Source organism: Rousettus aegyptiacus, unplaced genomic scaffold (assembly GCF_014176215.1).
Source record: "Rousettus aegyptiacus isolate mRouAeg1 unplaced genomic scaffold, mRouAeg1.p scaffold_m13_p_8, whole genome shotgun sequence".
NCBI lineage: Eukaryota > Metazoa > Chordata > Mammalia > Chiroptera > Pteropodidae > Rousettus > Rousettus aegyptiacus.
Genome location: NW_023416311.1, coordinates 65,728,694 through 65,746,423, shown reverse-complemented (window position 1 = coordinate 65,746,423; position 17,730 = coordinate 65,728,694). Strand labels below are relative to the sequence as shown.

The following is a 17,730-nucleotide window of genomic DNA, read 5'->3' as shown; positions in this document are numbered from 1 at the left end:
TTTATGCTCATTTGGGAGATTTATAAAAATGATATTCTTTACAGTCTTATGGAACTTTATACTATTTTCACATAACAGTATGTCTCTAAAATTTATGCTGTTGTTACAATTAGAGCTTTTTCATTTCCAGTGCTATTAAATATTTTATTTTGTGCATGCATGACAGTTTATCTTCTGATCATGAACATCTGGCTTGGTTCTCTTATTTTGAATAATGGTGCTAATAACATTCTTATTGGTTTATGTGTGTGGACACAGGGCATATGTCTAAGAGTTTCTCTAGAATATATCTCCAGGAGTGGAATTTCCTGGCCAATAGATTAGTAAATGTTCAGCTTTACAAGACAGTGCTAAATCATTTGTATTCAAATATTAAAATTTCCCATTGCATCTAAATATATAAAATTTTCCATATTCTCCAAATGTAGTTTTATCAGACTACTTAATTTGTGTCAATCTGATAGATATCTCTGAACATGGTCATAATTACAGTATCCCAATAAGTAGAGCATCTTACGACCTATTTACTGGCCAGATATGTTACCTCTTCTGTGAAATGCCTATTCACATCTTTTGCCCATTTGTCTATTGTGCCGTGTCTTTTTCTGATTTATAGTTATATAGCTTTTTATATATTTTAGATCTCCGCCATTTTATAGTACCTTTTTAATAGGTCTTAATTTTAATACAGTATTATTTATTAATCTTTTACAGTTGATGTTTTTTATTTAAGAAGTTTCTATCCAATTGTTAAGATGTTATCCCGTTTCGTCCCTGAAGATTTAAAGCTTTGCCTTTAACACTTAGATCCTTAATTTATCTGAAATTTATTTATATGCATGTATAAGATGAATCCATTGATGTTTTCCTGCATTTGAATAGGAACTGATCCAGCATCAGTGATTTAATACTCTGTATTAGAGAGTTTCTTTTTTTACTCACACCACCTGACATCAACTATGTGGGTTCTTATCCTCATATCATTTCTAGTTCTCTGACACCAACTGGGTATCCATCAATTCTATTCAATTCTGACATTACCCACAGTTAGCACAGACCCCACAGGTTAAGGGCTCGTTCACACAAGACTGCCCCCACAGATGCCAGTTAGAAGTCTGGGGCCTCTTGTACTTCTGACTAACTGGGTGTAAATCATAGGATCCCACCACCTTCTCCTCAGATTCAGTAATTTGCTAGAATGGCTCTCAGAACTCAGAAGACATTTATGTTTACTGGTTTATTATAAAGCATTTGTAAAGTAGTATAATTCAGGAACAACCAAATGAAAGAGATGTATAGGGTGTGGTATAGAGAGAAGGGTCATGGAAATTCCATGCCCTCTCCAGATGTACCACCCTCCCATCACATCACTGTCCTAGCACCCTGATGTGTGCTCTCCGAACCCCAATGTTAAGGGGTTCTCATGGAAGTTTCATTACATAGACATTATTGGCTAAATCATTGGCCATTGCTAATTGAACTTCCAGCCCTTTTCCTCAGTTCTAGTCCAAGGACACAAAGGGACCCTTACACAGTCTTCTGGTGTTCACCTTTTCAATGTCTTGACCCCAGATTCCAGGCTTCCTCGGACTGTTATTTCTGGCTTCTTAGTCTATTAGCGCCATTATAGACTTAATGGATCACCATCTAGAAATTGTCCCCAAGCAGAGAGCCTGAGCAATTATGGTGGGCTCACTTGTTGAGTTTTCCTCTAGGAATCATGGTATTGCACTTCCTGTTGTCCACTACCTAAAACAATTACCTCATACATTTTGTCTGGTTTTATGGTTGGTTATGATAGAGCTGGTTTGGCATCATATCCAGAAATGAAAATTTTTTTAACTATTAAAAAATTTTTTAATAGTTAAAATATTTTTTACCATTAAAAAATTACTATTTTTTACCTTTAAAAAAAGAAACTTTAACTTTGTGATATCGTTTTCTTATTTCCTAATAGGAAATAATCATTAAGATTATTTAACAGGTGACTTAAAAGATATCTTGCACAGAACATGTTTTGATACAAATTTTATGGCTTAGAAATACATATAAATTGATATTTAGTAAAATAAATGTGAACTATAACTCTCATTTTTAGATGGCTTAATGGTACAGATAACTCCAGAGACCATGGATGGCTTGCGGCTAGCTCTACGAGAACAAAAAGACTTTAAAATTACATGTGGGAAAGTTGATGCTGTAGACCTGAGAGAATATGTGGATATCTGCTGGGTAGATTCTGAAGAAAAAGGAAACAAAGGGTAGGAACCTTTTTACTACAATGTAATTGATTTGATGGAAGGGGGAAGGATGAAAGCATCTAGTTCATAAAATGAAATATTTTTGCAGCCTGTTTTTTTTTTTCAAACATGTGCCTAACCAGCCTCATGTTTGTTTGTTTGTTTGTTTGTTTGTGAGAATGCTATAAATAATTGAAGGGTGGTAAGATAGGAGGAAGCCAATGACAAAATGTCCATTGTGTGGCAGTATGGGCTTGATATCATGGGCTAAGAAAGGCAAGACACTTCCTGTTGTATGGTACCTATTTTTGTCAAGTAACAGATTCTCTTTGGACGTTTATTTTGTATTACATTGATTCACTGTAAATACAAACAACTAAATTTAATAATATACACATTAGAGACTTTACAGAATATTACTTCCTTCTTCTCAGTTACCCATTTTCTTTCCTTCCCTCCTTCCTTTCCTTCCTTTCATTCCTTCTTTTTCTTTCCTTCCTTTTCTTTCCTTCTTTTCCTTCCTTCTTTCCTTAACTGGCCAAAGGGTCTGGAGCAAAGAAGAGGGCTAATGCTGAAGGATTCCAAAAGACTTTTTGAAATTCATGAGACAGCTTTTCTGTTAGGAGATTAATGTATTTTAAATTGCAGGTCTGAATTGAGCATATGAAAAAGTAGGTATAATATGCTACATAATCAAGAAATCTTGGTAAATGCATATAAACTACAGTTTTAATTATTTTGTATATAACTGAGATATCTTACTGCTTTAAATTTGTAAATTCATAATTGTTCTCCTTATTCCATTTATTCAAATATAATAATTCATTTCATAAGAAGTACTTTAGTAGTAATAATTCCATTGTATTATGTTTTATTCTGTAGTGTTATTAGTTCCGTGGATGGATTGTCATTGCAAGGATTTCCAAGTGAAAAAATAAAACTGGAAGCAGATTTTGAAACTGATGAGAAGATTGTAAAGTGTACGGAGGTAACTGAGAGAAGATTCCTTCCCTTTACATGCTGTGGCTGGATATGGTTTTTATTTTTTTAACTGGGAGATTTTGCAGTACTTAATCGCTGAATAGTTTAAGTGCAGCGTATTAAACTTTATACATTACACCTTGAGACACACATTATTTTCACCCCAGATTGCCTTTTATAATACCAAATTTGGAATTCCATAGGATTATTTCAGGTCATTGTATGATGGTTCTGCTTGCCAGCTCACAGTTAAGTTTTGGTAGTCTTGCCACCTTTATTCATATAGTAAGGTGTTATTTGATCATATTCCTTTCATTTTCTCTTATTTTACAAAAATTAAAATATTTTATTGACATCAATTTATAATCAGCATTCACATGTGAAAGTTATTTTTGCATGTTTTAATTTTTTTTTTTAAGAAGTGTTTATGAAACTATAGACTTCCAAACCCTTAGTCCACCTCCATACTCTTCCTTACTCTACCTCTCGGGTCAGGCAATCATCGTTACTCATTGTGTATATATGCTTTGTGATTTTATGCATGTACAAGTTAGATAAAAAACTACAGAGGATATAGAAATTATAGGACATTTTTTGTTTGATCTTAACATTATTAAGATGTCCTTATAGGATGGCAGTCTTATAGGGTGAATTTATTAGTACCCTTCTGTAAGCTGAGTTAACAGGGCTTTCATTGCTACAGATTAACTTTAGGCATTCCCAAACTAAAACCTTTGGTTTTAAGCTTTTATAGTATTGATCAGGGTTTGTGTATATATAAATGTAATATACATATTTAATATGTATATGTGTGTGTGTGTGTATATATATATGTTATATATATAGTACTAAATAGTGAATTTCATGGCACTAACATTGGCATTTTAATAATAAAGCTAAATTGAAAGTAGCAATTGTTGCATTTTTATAGACTTTTAATCATGATGTTTCCTAATTAAATATATTTCAGGTCTTCTACTTTCTAAAGGACCAGGATTTATTTATTTCAGCAACTCGTTATCAATTTGCAAAAGAAATAGCCATGGCTTGTAGTGCTGCACTGTGCCCTCATCTGAAAACTCTAAAGAGTAATGGGATGAATAAAATTGGCCTAAGAGTTTCCATTGACACTGATATGGTGAGGCATGTTTTTGTGATGTATCGTATCATAAACTTAAACCATCAAAAGCTTTTTCTTTAACTTTTTATTTTGGGATGAAGACAACTAAAATTTGTTGAACATCAGCGTGTGTTCACTTCCTGTACGTTATCTCCTTTACCCTCCACAGCAGGTCAACAAGCTTTTTTTTGTAAAAGGCTAGACACTCAATATTTTAGGCATTATGGGCTGTGTGATTTATTTCGCAACTACTCAACTCTGTCAGTATAGTGCAAAAGCAGCCATAAACAGTATGTAAACTAACGAGCTGGGCTGTGTTCCATTGAAACTTTGTTTACAAAAACAGTGGACCAGATTGACTCTCAGGCCACAGTTTGCTAACCCCTGCTCCACAACAATCCTGCTTGATAAGTAGGTATTAAAATTTATTATTCTGAATAGATTCTATAGTCAGGTGATTGATTCAAAATTACAAAAGTCTAAGTGTTTATGTAACAGGACCACCTCATTGAACATTACCAGAGAGCATCATTCACACTGTAGCCTTTGTAATTGGCCCCTTAACTCCAGGCTACAATGTAAATGGTGCATAGTAGAGTTGTATAAGGTAATAGATTTGAAAAGATCTCCTTCCCATCCTTATCTCCAAATTCTAGTGTCCACCTCCATACTCCATCTCATTCTTCCTTTCTGGGTAGGCAATCAAATGTTACCCATTTCTGTGTATTCTTTGCATGCATATTATTTATGAATGCAAATAAATATGTATGTCCTTTTTATTCCCCCTTTACATAGTTTTTTTACCTTTAACTTAATGTACTTTAGAGATATTTCATGTTATTACATATTCTTTTTAACAGTTGCACAGTAGTAGTTTATATATAAATATTTCATAATTTAAGTAGTTCTTATGCATGTTTGGTATATACAGATTGACGCTTAGGTTATCCACAATATTTTCTTTTTGCATAAGTATGAGTATATAAGAAACATTACTAGAGTAGAATTGTCAGGTCCAAGTATGTACTCAGTAAGTACTCCCATGTCTCAAGTAGAGGTTATGCCAGTTTATATTTCTACCACAATTTATGAGAGCATTCTTCCCCCCCACATCCTTATCAAAGTAGTATGTAATCAAATTTTTGAACTTTGCCAATTTGATAGGTAGAAAATGGTACTCCAGTATTATTTTAATGTGCATTTCTGTTTCCAGTACCCAGTATAATAGTTTTCAAAGCAGGTTCTTCATTATAATGGTTTATCTCATATGAAGGAGTTCATATGCTAGTTTGCTTTTCTTCAGCCAGGATATGTTAACATTCATAGTTCTTATTGGAAAGAACTTATATTTTCATCTCACTGTTAAAGGTTCCTTTTTCAATAATTATTTGAGTAGGCACTCTTAATATGTTTTTAGTCAAATGTATTAAAATGTACTTTTCACCAGCAACATTAAATTTAAATGTTGAATATTGAAACAACAAATACAAAATATTTTAAAGTTGATTACTTTTTTTTAATACCATGGGGTTTTTATTTAAGTCATGTTAGTAGTCCTCCAATATGTTCATGTGTTCATTGAGAAGAAACCTAAAGAATGAATTAGTAACATTTTTTTTTTATTTTTATAACATCTGCGGGAAAGAAAATTATAATTCATGTAGTAGATGGATAAAAGAAATATGAGAATATAAGATTTTATGAATAATTAGTCAAGAATTTTCTTAACATTCTTAAACTGAATATTTTTAGTTTATTTTACATGGACTAAACAAGATTGCTCATTTTCTAGGATTGACTTATCCAGATTTTTTTTTTTTTCAGGTTGAATTTCAGGCAGGATCTGAAGGCCGACTACTTCCTCAGCATTATCTAAATGACCTTGATAGTGCTCTAATCCCTGTGATCCATGGTGGGACCTCCAACTCTGCTAGTTTACCATTAGAAATAGAATTAGTGTTTTTCATTATAGAAAATCTTTTTTAGTGAAAAGATTTTAGTGAGTCATATTACATATTGCAAACTAATTTGTTAAAACTAACTCTAGTGCTAAACCTGAAATGCCACAAACACTAAAAGTAAATATGTTTGATGTTTTAAACACATAAGCTTTGCTTTTTAGTCAGGAATGATCTTTTTAAATCATTAGCACAATTTAAATCTCTTAAAATTGAAGAGATCCAGTTTTTGAAGCTTTACACTTAATACAAATACTAAAAAGACAAGGATTTCTTCTGTCTTTAAGAAATTTGTAGCATTTCCTGTGTTATTCAAATGCTATGCCAAAGTATCTGCACTTAGGTATACCTCTTTATTCCAAGATCAATTTCAATGAAGGCTCTTTTCAGATGTAACCTCATAAGGGAAATAACTGTTTTCTGTATATGCCAGTTAGATTACTGGTTTCTGAAGTCTATTCAAAATGTATTTCAATGGCATAGACCAGTTTTCAGATCTTAGACTTAATATAACTGCTTGAATAAGGCAGATAACTTATCTGTATAATTGGAGTGGTGACCTACCTCCATGACTAGATAAACTGTTTGGATTAAAATCAGAATTTTGTCTTTTTTCTTCTCAAATTTTATATATATGTGTGTGTATATATCTGTATGTACACACACATATATATGGTTTTTTCTTGATTAAATAGGTATTCTTAAAATAATTGTGGGTGCTTCAGGATTTTGTGTTTCTATATTTATGTTGTTTTTATAGCAAGAATGTGATTCAGTATGTGTTTTATAAATCTTTAATAATTTATAAATGGGTAATATTTTTATATTGCAGTGCATTAGTTTTTCTCCTTTCTTTCCAAAGTATACCACTGTATTTACCACTTCTAAAAGTGATTGACGACAGGCCAGGTGACCCTTGAAGTAGTCATTATGTAGCAATAAATGAAGCCTGAAACAGGTTGGGTTTTTTTTGTTTTCTTTTTTTTCACTTTTAAACCTTTAAAGTTTCTTGGCAAGTCTACATATTTTCATTGACACCAATGTTTTAAATACAAATTTTAATGAACTAATTACTTTTCCATATTTTAAATTCTTTATATGGTAGTTATTTTTTTATAACAGAATATTAACATAAGTTAAATTCTATGTATTTAAAACTGTTACAGAGCTTTCCTCTTTACTTCACACAGCAAAATAAGAAAAGTATGTTGTGTTAAAAAAAAATGGGCATATTTTAGTTAGTCCTGTCATTTAAGTTATATAAAATATAATTATTTTGATGCTTTATTCTTATGTGGAATATATGTTTTTGTATCAAAAACACTTGTACATCTCAAGAAAAAGAAATTACACTAAATAGCCCTGTTTTAAGAAAAATATGAAGCAACTCATTTGAAGACCACATAGGGTTATAACTCAGGAACTGAGGTCTCAGGCTAGGAGAGACTAAGAATTTTAATCAGATTGGTCATATGGTTCCTCTTGAATCACATCTGTAGTACTAGCCAAAGACACAGTATGTAGGAGAATACCGGTCTTCTGGAAGAAGCTACTTCATAAACAATGTAAAATGTTGCAGATATTAAATAAAGTGGCAAAAGGTAATAACTTATGAAATTTATTGAAACAGTATAAGGTAAAAACAATTATATATCAAACACAATTTATGTTTTTATATAGTATGTTTATTTTGCAACATAAATTATTGCACAATCTATGAATACTGAACTTATCTTAAAATAACCAAACAGTGGAAGGCTCTTCCCATGATGGGATAGCTTTGGATTCGTTTTCAAAAAATCTCTAAATTTAATAAAAATTGGAATGATGTGCTTTTGGAGGCACATTTTAAAGTATTCTTTGTAGATTCATGTTTCTGAATGCATTTGTTACTTATTTGGTCATGTTCCTCACATTGGTACTTAATTTGCAATTTTAATTTTTTAAAGCTGAAAAAATACAATGGTTCTTTGTACTCACTTCTGCAATCATCTGTTTTTGGTTTCATGCCTTTTAATACTACTCACTGAAATTTGAAATATGAAGTAAAATCTAACTCATTGTTTTATAAGCCCATCCAACACACTTTGTGTCTAAACACTTGCCACATGCAGAGCACTTTATTAGCCTTCACTGGTTGAAAGATGAATAAAATAGTTCTTTCTCTCTCAGAGCTGAGTGTGTGAAGCAGATCATTAACAAAGTAAAAGTAATTGCTATAATAGAGATACGGATCTTGACTAGGTGGTTGGAAAAGAACCCAGGAGGATAGCCATACCAATAATGAGAAGGCGGCCTGAAAATCTGTTAGATAGTGAGCGTTAAACTAGTCTAGGCAAGAGCTGAAAATCTGAAAAGTAGATAATGTGTAAAAAGACCAAACTTTCCTTTTTAGGGCAATTTACTTTAGAATCTTCTGTTTTGTGTGAATATTGTACCATATAATTTAATTATAAAAGTAGTAGCCTAGAAAATCAAAAGCAAGCAAGCAAGAAAGCATGGGTGAATAGTTGACATATTTGAAGCAAGGAAAGCTAAAGCAAGGAGTAGAAGAGAAAATGGGAGTAAAAGATCAACTGAGAAAACAATGAAGCTAGTTTTCAAATAACATTGAATGGCACACTAATAAGAGGTTAGACATTATCCCAAAGATAATGGTGAATTGAAGGATATTAGTTTGGAGAGACAAATCATCAAAGTATAACCATAGGACAGTACAACAAGAAACCTGCAAGGGCATAGGTGAGGCAAGTGTGTATTCTGGTCAAGAAAATGTCCACAGGAAGACAATGTCCACAGGCGGCATCTAAGTGTTCGATAATGGGGCACACAGTTCATAGAGCTATGCTCTGAGGAAAGAGTAAGGGGACTAAGTTATAGATCCTTGAGTTTACATTGTGGGATGGACATCTGAGAGGCTGTCCAAATAAGAGGCCTCTTATTGTGGTAAAATGTTGACTCCCTGATCCATTGGTCAGGACGAATGTGTATGGAGTTTTCTAAGAGCTCATAAAACCAGCTCCACTATGGTTAAGAGGAAAAATAGAAGATATATCTGAAGCACTCATGAGAGTTAAAAGAAGCTGTCGAGAAGTGGCTTTGGAAAAGAAAAGCAGAGCCAGTGAGGACTGCCTTCATTACCCCTGGAAAGAGTTCTCTCTTGAAAAAGAAGGGCCAATGCAGATAAAGAGAATCATATTTATCAAAAACCAAGTTTGGAAAATAATACTTTCAGGAAAAGGCAAGGAAACAAACACAGGCTTTGCAGACATAAAACCTGAGACTGAAGTCCAATTCCATAATTTAGTAACTGCATGATCTTGAACATATTATTTAAACTGTCTTAAAAAAAAGAAAAAAGAAAAAAAGTAGTAGCCTGACTGTGGTGTCTCAATTGCCTAAGTTTATACAGCCTGGATTTAGGTATTTTATAAATAACAGAACATCTTTTTTTAATAGCAAGCTTAACTTTGATAAATTGATTCAAAATTTAAAAGACAGTATCTTAAATCAGAAACCTGCAAGCCATCTTAGGTTTTAATTTTCTTCTTTGTGATTAAAATGTTTCATATATTTAATATATATACATGATTCAAATATCAGAAAAAAATATTAAAAACTTATCAGTGTAAGTTTTACCTCCCACCGTGTACGTATCTACTTCGTTCTTCCCATTCTTCAATCTCAACAAGTAATCATTTTTATTAGTTTCTTGTGTATCTTCCCATGGTTTAGGTGCAGTAGCAGCAAATACAAATATATGCTATATATTTTCCTTCCTTTATTTTTAATAAAAATGTAGCACGTTTACATTGAAGAACACAATATCAATTATTCTTCAATTACTTTGAGTTGTGTGGTTAATATTTACAATCTTAAAGGTTTCATTGCTTCTCGAACATTTTTATTCAGTGATTGATAAAAGCATCTTATTGCAAAAAGGCAAGAAGAAAATCCACTATTGGAATTATGACCATATGTTTCAGTAGGAGGATTATATTTCTCTTAATAAAACTTTTACTTCTAAAACACATGCAAGGTTATTTTTTATTTGAGCTGTATTTAAAAACTTTATGTTTTTCCTACCAGACACTAAGCCTCACCTTCTAAACTTATCTGTACCACTTAATTGACTCGGTTTTTTTTTTTTTTTTTTTTTTTTTTTTTTTTTTTTTACCAATTATTAGTAGTTTTAAATCTATATTCTGTGTTTTGGATTTAGCTTGGAATGATACATAATTTAATATGTAACACCTGTTAGGAAAGTTTCTGCATTTGCACTGATAAAATTATGACTGTTTTCATGCTTTTTACAAATGAAGAAATAGGTCTAATTCAAGTGCTTTATTATGAACCTCTAAATATAATAAAGAAAGAACCTCTTTCTTCTGGTAAAATAAGGTATTGACAGCCTCTAAGATAGCCCACAATGGTCCCTACCTCCTGGTTTTCACACCTTTGTGTAATCCCCTCACACATTATGCTACTGTTGGTCTTTGTTACCAATAGAATACAGCGGAAGGAGAGGATTCCATTTCCAAAATTTATATTATAAAAGACTGTATGGCTTCCATCTTGATGCATTTCTCCCTATTCTTTTGTCCCTCTCTCCCTTACCTTCCTGTCTGTCTGTCTGTCTGTCTGTCTGTCTCTCTCTCTCTCTTTCTCTGCACCCCACCCCACCCCCCTTCTATTGGATCACTCATTCTTGGGAAAGCCAGTTGCCATGAATGGGCAGCCCCATGGAGAGGCCTGCCTGGCAAGGAACTGAAGTCTCCTGATAACCTCTATGAGTGGAAGTGGATCATCCAACCCCACTCAACCTTCAAATTGCAGCCCAAGCCAACAGTTTGCAACTTTATGGGAACCACTCAACTAATCATCTCAGATTTCTAAATCTCAGAACTGTCAAATAATAAATATCTGTTGTTTTAATCTGCTAAGTTTTCTAGTGGTTTATTATTTGTGGCAACAAATATTAGATAACTAATACAAGATACCGGTATCATTGAGCAGCTATAAGTAAAAATTGCTAAAAATTATCAATTACTCTGACATAATTAGCATATTTATTACCAACATTTATGGATTACATGCCACAAGTAGTATGTGATAAGTGCAGGGAATATTAAGAGAAAAAGTAGGATTTGGCCATATAGAAACAAAAACGCAATTGTGGGAAACTTCCTATTTTTGGAAATTACACGGTAGGATATTTAGATTAATGTTCCTGCTGAAAACAACCAAAGCTGATTAAAATTTAAAAATCATCTTAAAAAGGTTTTAAGACAGGAAGGGATGTCCAATCCAAAGGTAAAGAGAGGAGTTAAGTCAACATGAGGTCTATTGTGGCAACCTCATGGAGTAAGGGGGACAGTCGTCAAAGTTCAAGGCCCACACAAGGTAGTGGATCTAACAGGAATTGTGATCCCACAGAACTTTCCCTCACTAGGCTGAGACACCCCCAAAGGATTTCAGCCTTCAGATGAGAATGAATGGGAGTACAAAATATGTAAAATTATAGCCAAGTTTAAAACTGCCTCCACAAAGAATCTTAAGCATTTAACTTGCTTTTAAGGGGGTCCCACACTGGTTATGTCTCCAGGTGCTAGGAGGAATAAAAATATAAATCCTTTCCATAGGAAAGTAAGTTCACTGTAAGCCTCAAATTACATTTCAAATATATCTAAGACAATAAAAAAATTTAAAAGGCACGTATGGAAACTAAACTCCAGAGGCAAGAATTAGCAGAAACAAAACAAACTCATATATACTTAGGCATTAGGTTTATGTTTTCTTTGTTTAAAGAAATGAAATCAAGTGTGAGGTATTGTAGAGAATGGGAAACTAAAAAGTGATGGAGTTAATTTTGGAAATAACAGTATAAATGTTACAAGATTATATAAAAACAACTTTAAAGCAAATAAGTTTAATGGCAGAATAGAATATAGCTAATGGGGAGAATTTATAAATAAATATGTCAGGAGAAATTATCCAGAGTGCAAGACAAAGAGGCAACAAATTGGAAAGATGGGGAAAACAGGAGACATGTAGATGTAGTGAGAAGTCTTAACATGCTTACTTAGCTGCAAAAGCAGAAGAATAAGACAAAATATTTTTAAATACCATGTAGACTTTTGAAAGAGATGACTACAGATTCAAGAAGCCGAACATATCTTAAATGATACAAATAAACAGTAATCTATACATAGACACTTAACAGAAAAATAGGACACAGCAAGTGAAATGGCACACAAGAGTCCAAGGAATAGTTTGCTCTCTAGTCAGAGGACCAGGAGGGGGTCCAAAGCTATGAGACAAAACCCTTTGGAAGTTACTTGCCTTCTACGACACCTGCAGAAAAGCGGCAGCACCCCCTCTATCCACTGGTGCAATGGTGGTGGACACTACAGGGAAGAACACTGGCATTGGGGTGAAGAGACCAGAGCCCTGGCTTTCTAGCAAGAACACCAAGAAGGGGGATCTTGGAAACAAAGTGTAGGGATGGTAGACAAGAGGGAACTATCTGAAACTGACCAAAAAGAGAGTAAAGGTTTAGAACACTGAGCTACAGTGTAGCTCACTATCCAGGTTTGGTTGGCCATTGGGTGGAGCACAGTTGGGGCAGTTTGGAATGGCATCGCAAAGGAGCAGAAAACTAAATTATCGTTGGAACGATATTCCACAGGAAGATGGCCAAGATGTGTAGTCTGAAGTAACTGGATTGATTGTCAGCTAAAATAAGACAAAACAGAACAAAAATATTTTTCTGAAGATTTAAACAAGACTGAGTTCTATAATATTCAATATGTCCTGAAAATAATCCAAAATTATTCAACATGCAAAACACTAGAAAAAGCTAAACAGTTCTCAAGGGAAAAGGCAATGAACAAAACCCAATCCTGAAGTTCCCCAATTGTTAGAATTATCAGAAAAAGACTTAACATGAATTATTTTAATCTTGCTTCACAAAGCATGGGTAAACAGTATTGAATGGAATGATAGAAGTCGTAACCAAAGAAACAGAAGCTATTTAAAAAATGGAAATTTTTGAGTTGAAAAATACAATTAAAAAAACTTAGTCTAAGATCTCAATAGTAGAATGGGAAAAGTGAGTGAATTTGAAGATGTGTCAGTAAAAACTACCCAGTCTAAATAACAGGAAAAAAAAGTAGAAAAAAAATGAAGAACTTTGAGGAACTATGGGATAAAATCAAAAGGTCTAATATTTATGTCACAGGAGACCCAAAAAGGAGAAAGACTAGCAGAAAAATAGTTTGAAGAAATAATAGCTGAAAACTTCCAAAATTTGGTGAAAGACATAAATTTATATACACTTACATAAAATTGTAACTACAGCAGGTCTACTGACATAGCAAACAAAAACCATACTCAGGCACATCATAACCAAACTGATGAAACCAAATGTAAAGAAAAAAAATCTTAAAAACAGCCAGAGGAAAACAACACTCCTCATGTGAAAGAACAAAGATTTAAATTATGGAAGATTTCTCATGAGAAATCATGGAGGCCAGAGACAGTGGGACATCATGTATTGAGTGTTTAAAATAACAATAACAACCAAAACAAAGTATCAATCTAGAATCCTTTAACAAGCAAATGTATCTTTTAGGAATGAAAGTGAAATAAAGACATTTTCAGAAGAAGGAAAAGAAAGAGAATTCATTGTCAGTAGACCTGCTATAAAAGAAGTGCTAAAGAAATTTCACAGGTAAGGGAAATAAAAGCAGAGGGAATCCCGAAAGTGTCAGGAAAGAAGAAATAGCAACAAAAATGGTAGTAGACGATTTTTTCACCTTTTAAGTTTGTTAAAATATGTATGACTGCTGAAATCAGAAATGCATAACATTGTTTAATGGGAATTTTAATGTAATAGATCTAATACATATAGAACTGCATCCTAATGGGATAATAAAGGGACCTATATGGTAATAGGGTTTCTATATTTTACTTGAAGTGGTAAAAGATTCTACATAGACTGCAAAAAGTTTGGTAAGCAATAATCTCCAGAGCAACAATTTTTTAAAACCTATGCATAAAGATGTATTTTAAAAAGCCAATATATAAATTAAAATGGAATTCTGGAAAATATTCAAATAGTTCAGAAGAAGGCCAGAAAGAAAAATAGTAAAAAAAAAAAAAAAAAAAAACCCAGAAAGAATAAATAGAAAATTAATGATAAATAACAGACTAATAGACCTATATACAACAATATAAAAAATTAAATTTAAATGGTCTAACATGCCAATTAAAGTATTAAGATTAGATAAAAAACAAGATACTGTCGACAAGAAACCACCTGAAACACGATGGTATATATAGGTTAAAAAGTAAAAAGTTGAAAAACGATGTATCATACGAACACTAAAACCAACCAACTAAACAAACAAACAAAAAACTCTGGAATTGCTATGTTAGTAGTATCACACAAAGCAGACTTGAGTAAAAGGAAAATTACCCTATAGTTTATTGTTGTATTTCATAGACGGGTTAATAAGAGAGTAATCTGCCCAAAGTCACACATCCAGAAACTAACTGAATTGAAGTTTAAGGAAAAATTTTCTAGCAATTTGGACTCTCAAAAAATGAAGTAAGCTGTATTAAATTTATTATGCAGACTTTTGATGGTTCTGCTTATAATTTCAAACCCAGAAGAAAGTATAAAGATCATCTAATCCACCACTAATGAAGAAAAAAAAGTCCTATTTCTAGGCATAGGGACTATTTATAAAGCTGGAGGTCATAAAGCTGAAACTAGAACCCAAGTCTTCCTCTGACTAGTGCCTTTCTTACTATATCCAATGTTCGTATTCTAGATGATGTCTAAGATTAATTTTTAATCCATAAATCTCTTTTCATGATTCATTCATCACTGTAAGTAAACATAGCTAACTGGGTCAGTGTCAATAATGTTTGACAGATTTGGTAAATAAAGAAAAAAGAAGCAGCTAAAGGCAACCAAGATATAAAATATTTAAATTTTCAGTTCCCTGGACTACATCAAACTAAAGTTTCTGTACCGCAAAAGAAACCATCAACAAAACAAAAAGGCACACAACTGAATGTGCGAAGATACTTGCAAACAATACCTCCGATAAGGGGCTAATATCCAAAAATATATAAAGAACTCACACAACTAAACAACGACAAAACCTGATTGAAAAAATGGGCAGAAGATCTGAACAGACACTTATCCAAGGAAGACATACAGATGGCCAACATATATATGAAAAGATGCTCAACATCAGTAGTTATAAGGGAAATGCAAATCGAAACCACATAAGATACTACCTCACACCTGTTAGAATAGCTATTATCAATAAGACAAGAAATAATAGTGTTGGAGAGGATGTTGTGAAAAGGGAATCCTTGCACAATGCTGGTGGAAATGTAAATTGGTGTTTTGTAAAAATGAAATACTAGTTACCAATAAAAAAAAGATGAAATATTGCCATTTGCAACAACATGGATAGATCTTGAGAGTATCATGCTAAGTGAAATAAGTCAGACAGAAAAGGACAAGACCATATGATTTCACTCATGTAGTATACAAAACAAAAAGCAACAAACGAACAAAACAAAACAAATTCATAGATACAGACAACAGAATGGTGGTTACAAGAGGAGAAGGAGGGGGAGGGAGGAGGGGAGGATGAAAAGGGTAAAGGGGGTCACATATATGGTGATGGAAGGAGATTAGATTTTGGATAGTGAGCACACAATGGAGTATACGGATGTCATATCATAAAGTTGTACACCTGAAATTTATATAACATTATTAACAATGTTACCCTAACAAAGTTAATTTAAAAAAATAAGTGGAAGCTATCAATGTAGGCATATTTAAAAAGAAATTAGAAGCGACCAGGGAGTAAAAATAGACTGCTTTATAGTTAGGAGAATTACCCATTGGGCTGGCAGAAAATTTGTCAATAACAAAATAGAGGCCAGAAAACTATTAAAAACATATTTATTGTATTAAATGTAAATTAATACTTATATAAACATATATTTAAGTGCTGAGTGGAAAATAACTAAATTCTAAGGCCACATACACTCTTATTCAAGAGTATACTGAATCAAAGGTCCTACTTCCACAGATGACCTCATCTTATTCCACTCCTCTAATATGCATAATCTTACCACCTCTACCCGGATTGGGTTAATCAGAACTAATATTACACTATTTATTCCTACTTATATATATATATCTCCAAAAGCAGCTCCAAACTCTAAAGTCAATGCTCATTTTTAATATACTAATCTCTTAAGACTCCGTATATTATTCTTTCCTCAATACACCATATATTGTTAACATAGGAGCCCTTCCTTTTGCCAAAAACAGTATTTAGAGACATATTTGTGATAACAATTTCCACTCAAAAGTTTAGAAAATAGATGAAGCTCCATATATTCATCCTACAAAATCCTCAGATTCAACAATTATCAAGGTTTTCCACTTTGCTTTATTTATCCCTTTACTATCCTGAAAGTAGAGAGAGAGTTCCTATGAAACTTTTCATAAGCCGAAATTGAGTAAAGTGAAGATGCAATTACCTTAGGACGCATCTTGCTAACAAATGCACAAAATAAATCAAGATAAAGCACAGATACTCACAGATACAGTTCAAGGCTATGGTGGCTTGATGCTGAGATGCTGAGTGTGGTTCCCAGGGAAGGTGTGTGTCACTCTTACGGTTTGGAGTGTGTGCTGCCTCTATAAGGGTTCACTGCAAAACAAACGCTGAATGTTATTTTTACTCTCACTTAAAAGTGAAAATCCTCTTTGAATTTCATTCAGTTAGTGAAAAGGGGTACTAATATAGGTCTTTTGCAAAAGCAGAGTGGAATAAAGCAAACTTTCAATAGGTAGAAGACACCTATATTTATTTCCTGGACTATTTTCAAGCAAATCTAAGACATCATCATTTCATGCCATATACTTCAGTATGTGGCTCTAAATATCTAGAGAGTGGAAAGTTACTACAAAATCTATGAAAATATTGACCTATTGTGATCAATAGGCCATAAAAACTTTTGTACTGCAACTGATACCATCAAAAAAGTGAAAAGACAACCTGCAAAAATGGAAGAAAATATTTGCAAATAATGTATCTGTTAAGGGACATATAGTCAGATTTTAAAAGAATTTTTACAGTTCAACAAATAACCCAATGTAAAAATGAGCGAATGATTTAAGTAGACATATATCCAAAAAACATACATCTAGCCAAAAGGCACTTGAAAATATGCTCAACATTATTAGTCTCTAGGGGAATGAAAATCAAGACCACAATGAGCTACTACTTCATGTCAACCTGGATGGCTGTAATAAAAGAAAAAACAACAGATAACAAGTGTTAGTGAGGATATGAAGAAACTAGAACTCTCATATATTGCTGGTGGGAAT

The 17,730-nt window shown here is 32.9% G+C and overlaps 1 protein-coding gene across 3 annotated transcripts in view; it reads left to right on the top strand.

The window, feature by feature from the left end:
- Positions 1-8,278, top strand: part of ZFYVE16 (zinc finger FYVE-type containing 16) — a 37,197-nt gene extending 28,919 nt beyond the window's left edge. For 2 of the 3 annotated variants that reach the window (XM_016152132.2, XM_016152130.2), the window contains exons 16-19: positions 2,099-2,261; positions 3,123-3,228; positions 4,192-4,359; positions 6,166-7,258. In XM_016152132.2, the coding sequence (XP_016007618.2) occupies positions 2,099-2,261; positions 3,123-3,228; positions 4,192-4,359; positions 6,166-6,327 (599 nt within the window). In that variant the 3' untranslated portion in view covers positions 6,328-7,258. Of the gene's footprint in view, positions 1-2,098; positions 2,262-3,122; positions 3,229-4,191; positions 4,360-6,165 lie in introns of all 3 variants that reach the window. The other variant, XM_016152129.2, reaches the window with a different exon arrangement.
- Positions 8,279-17,730: the final 9,452 nt, after the last annotated feature.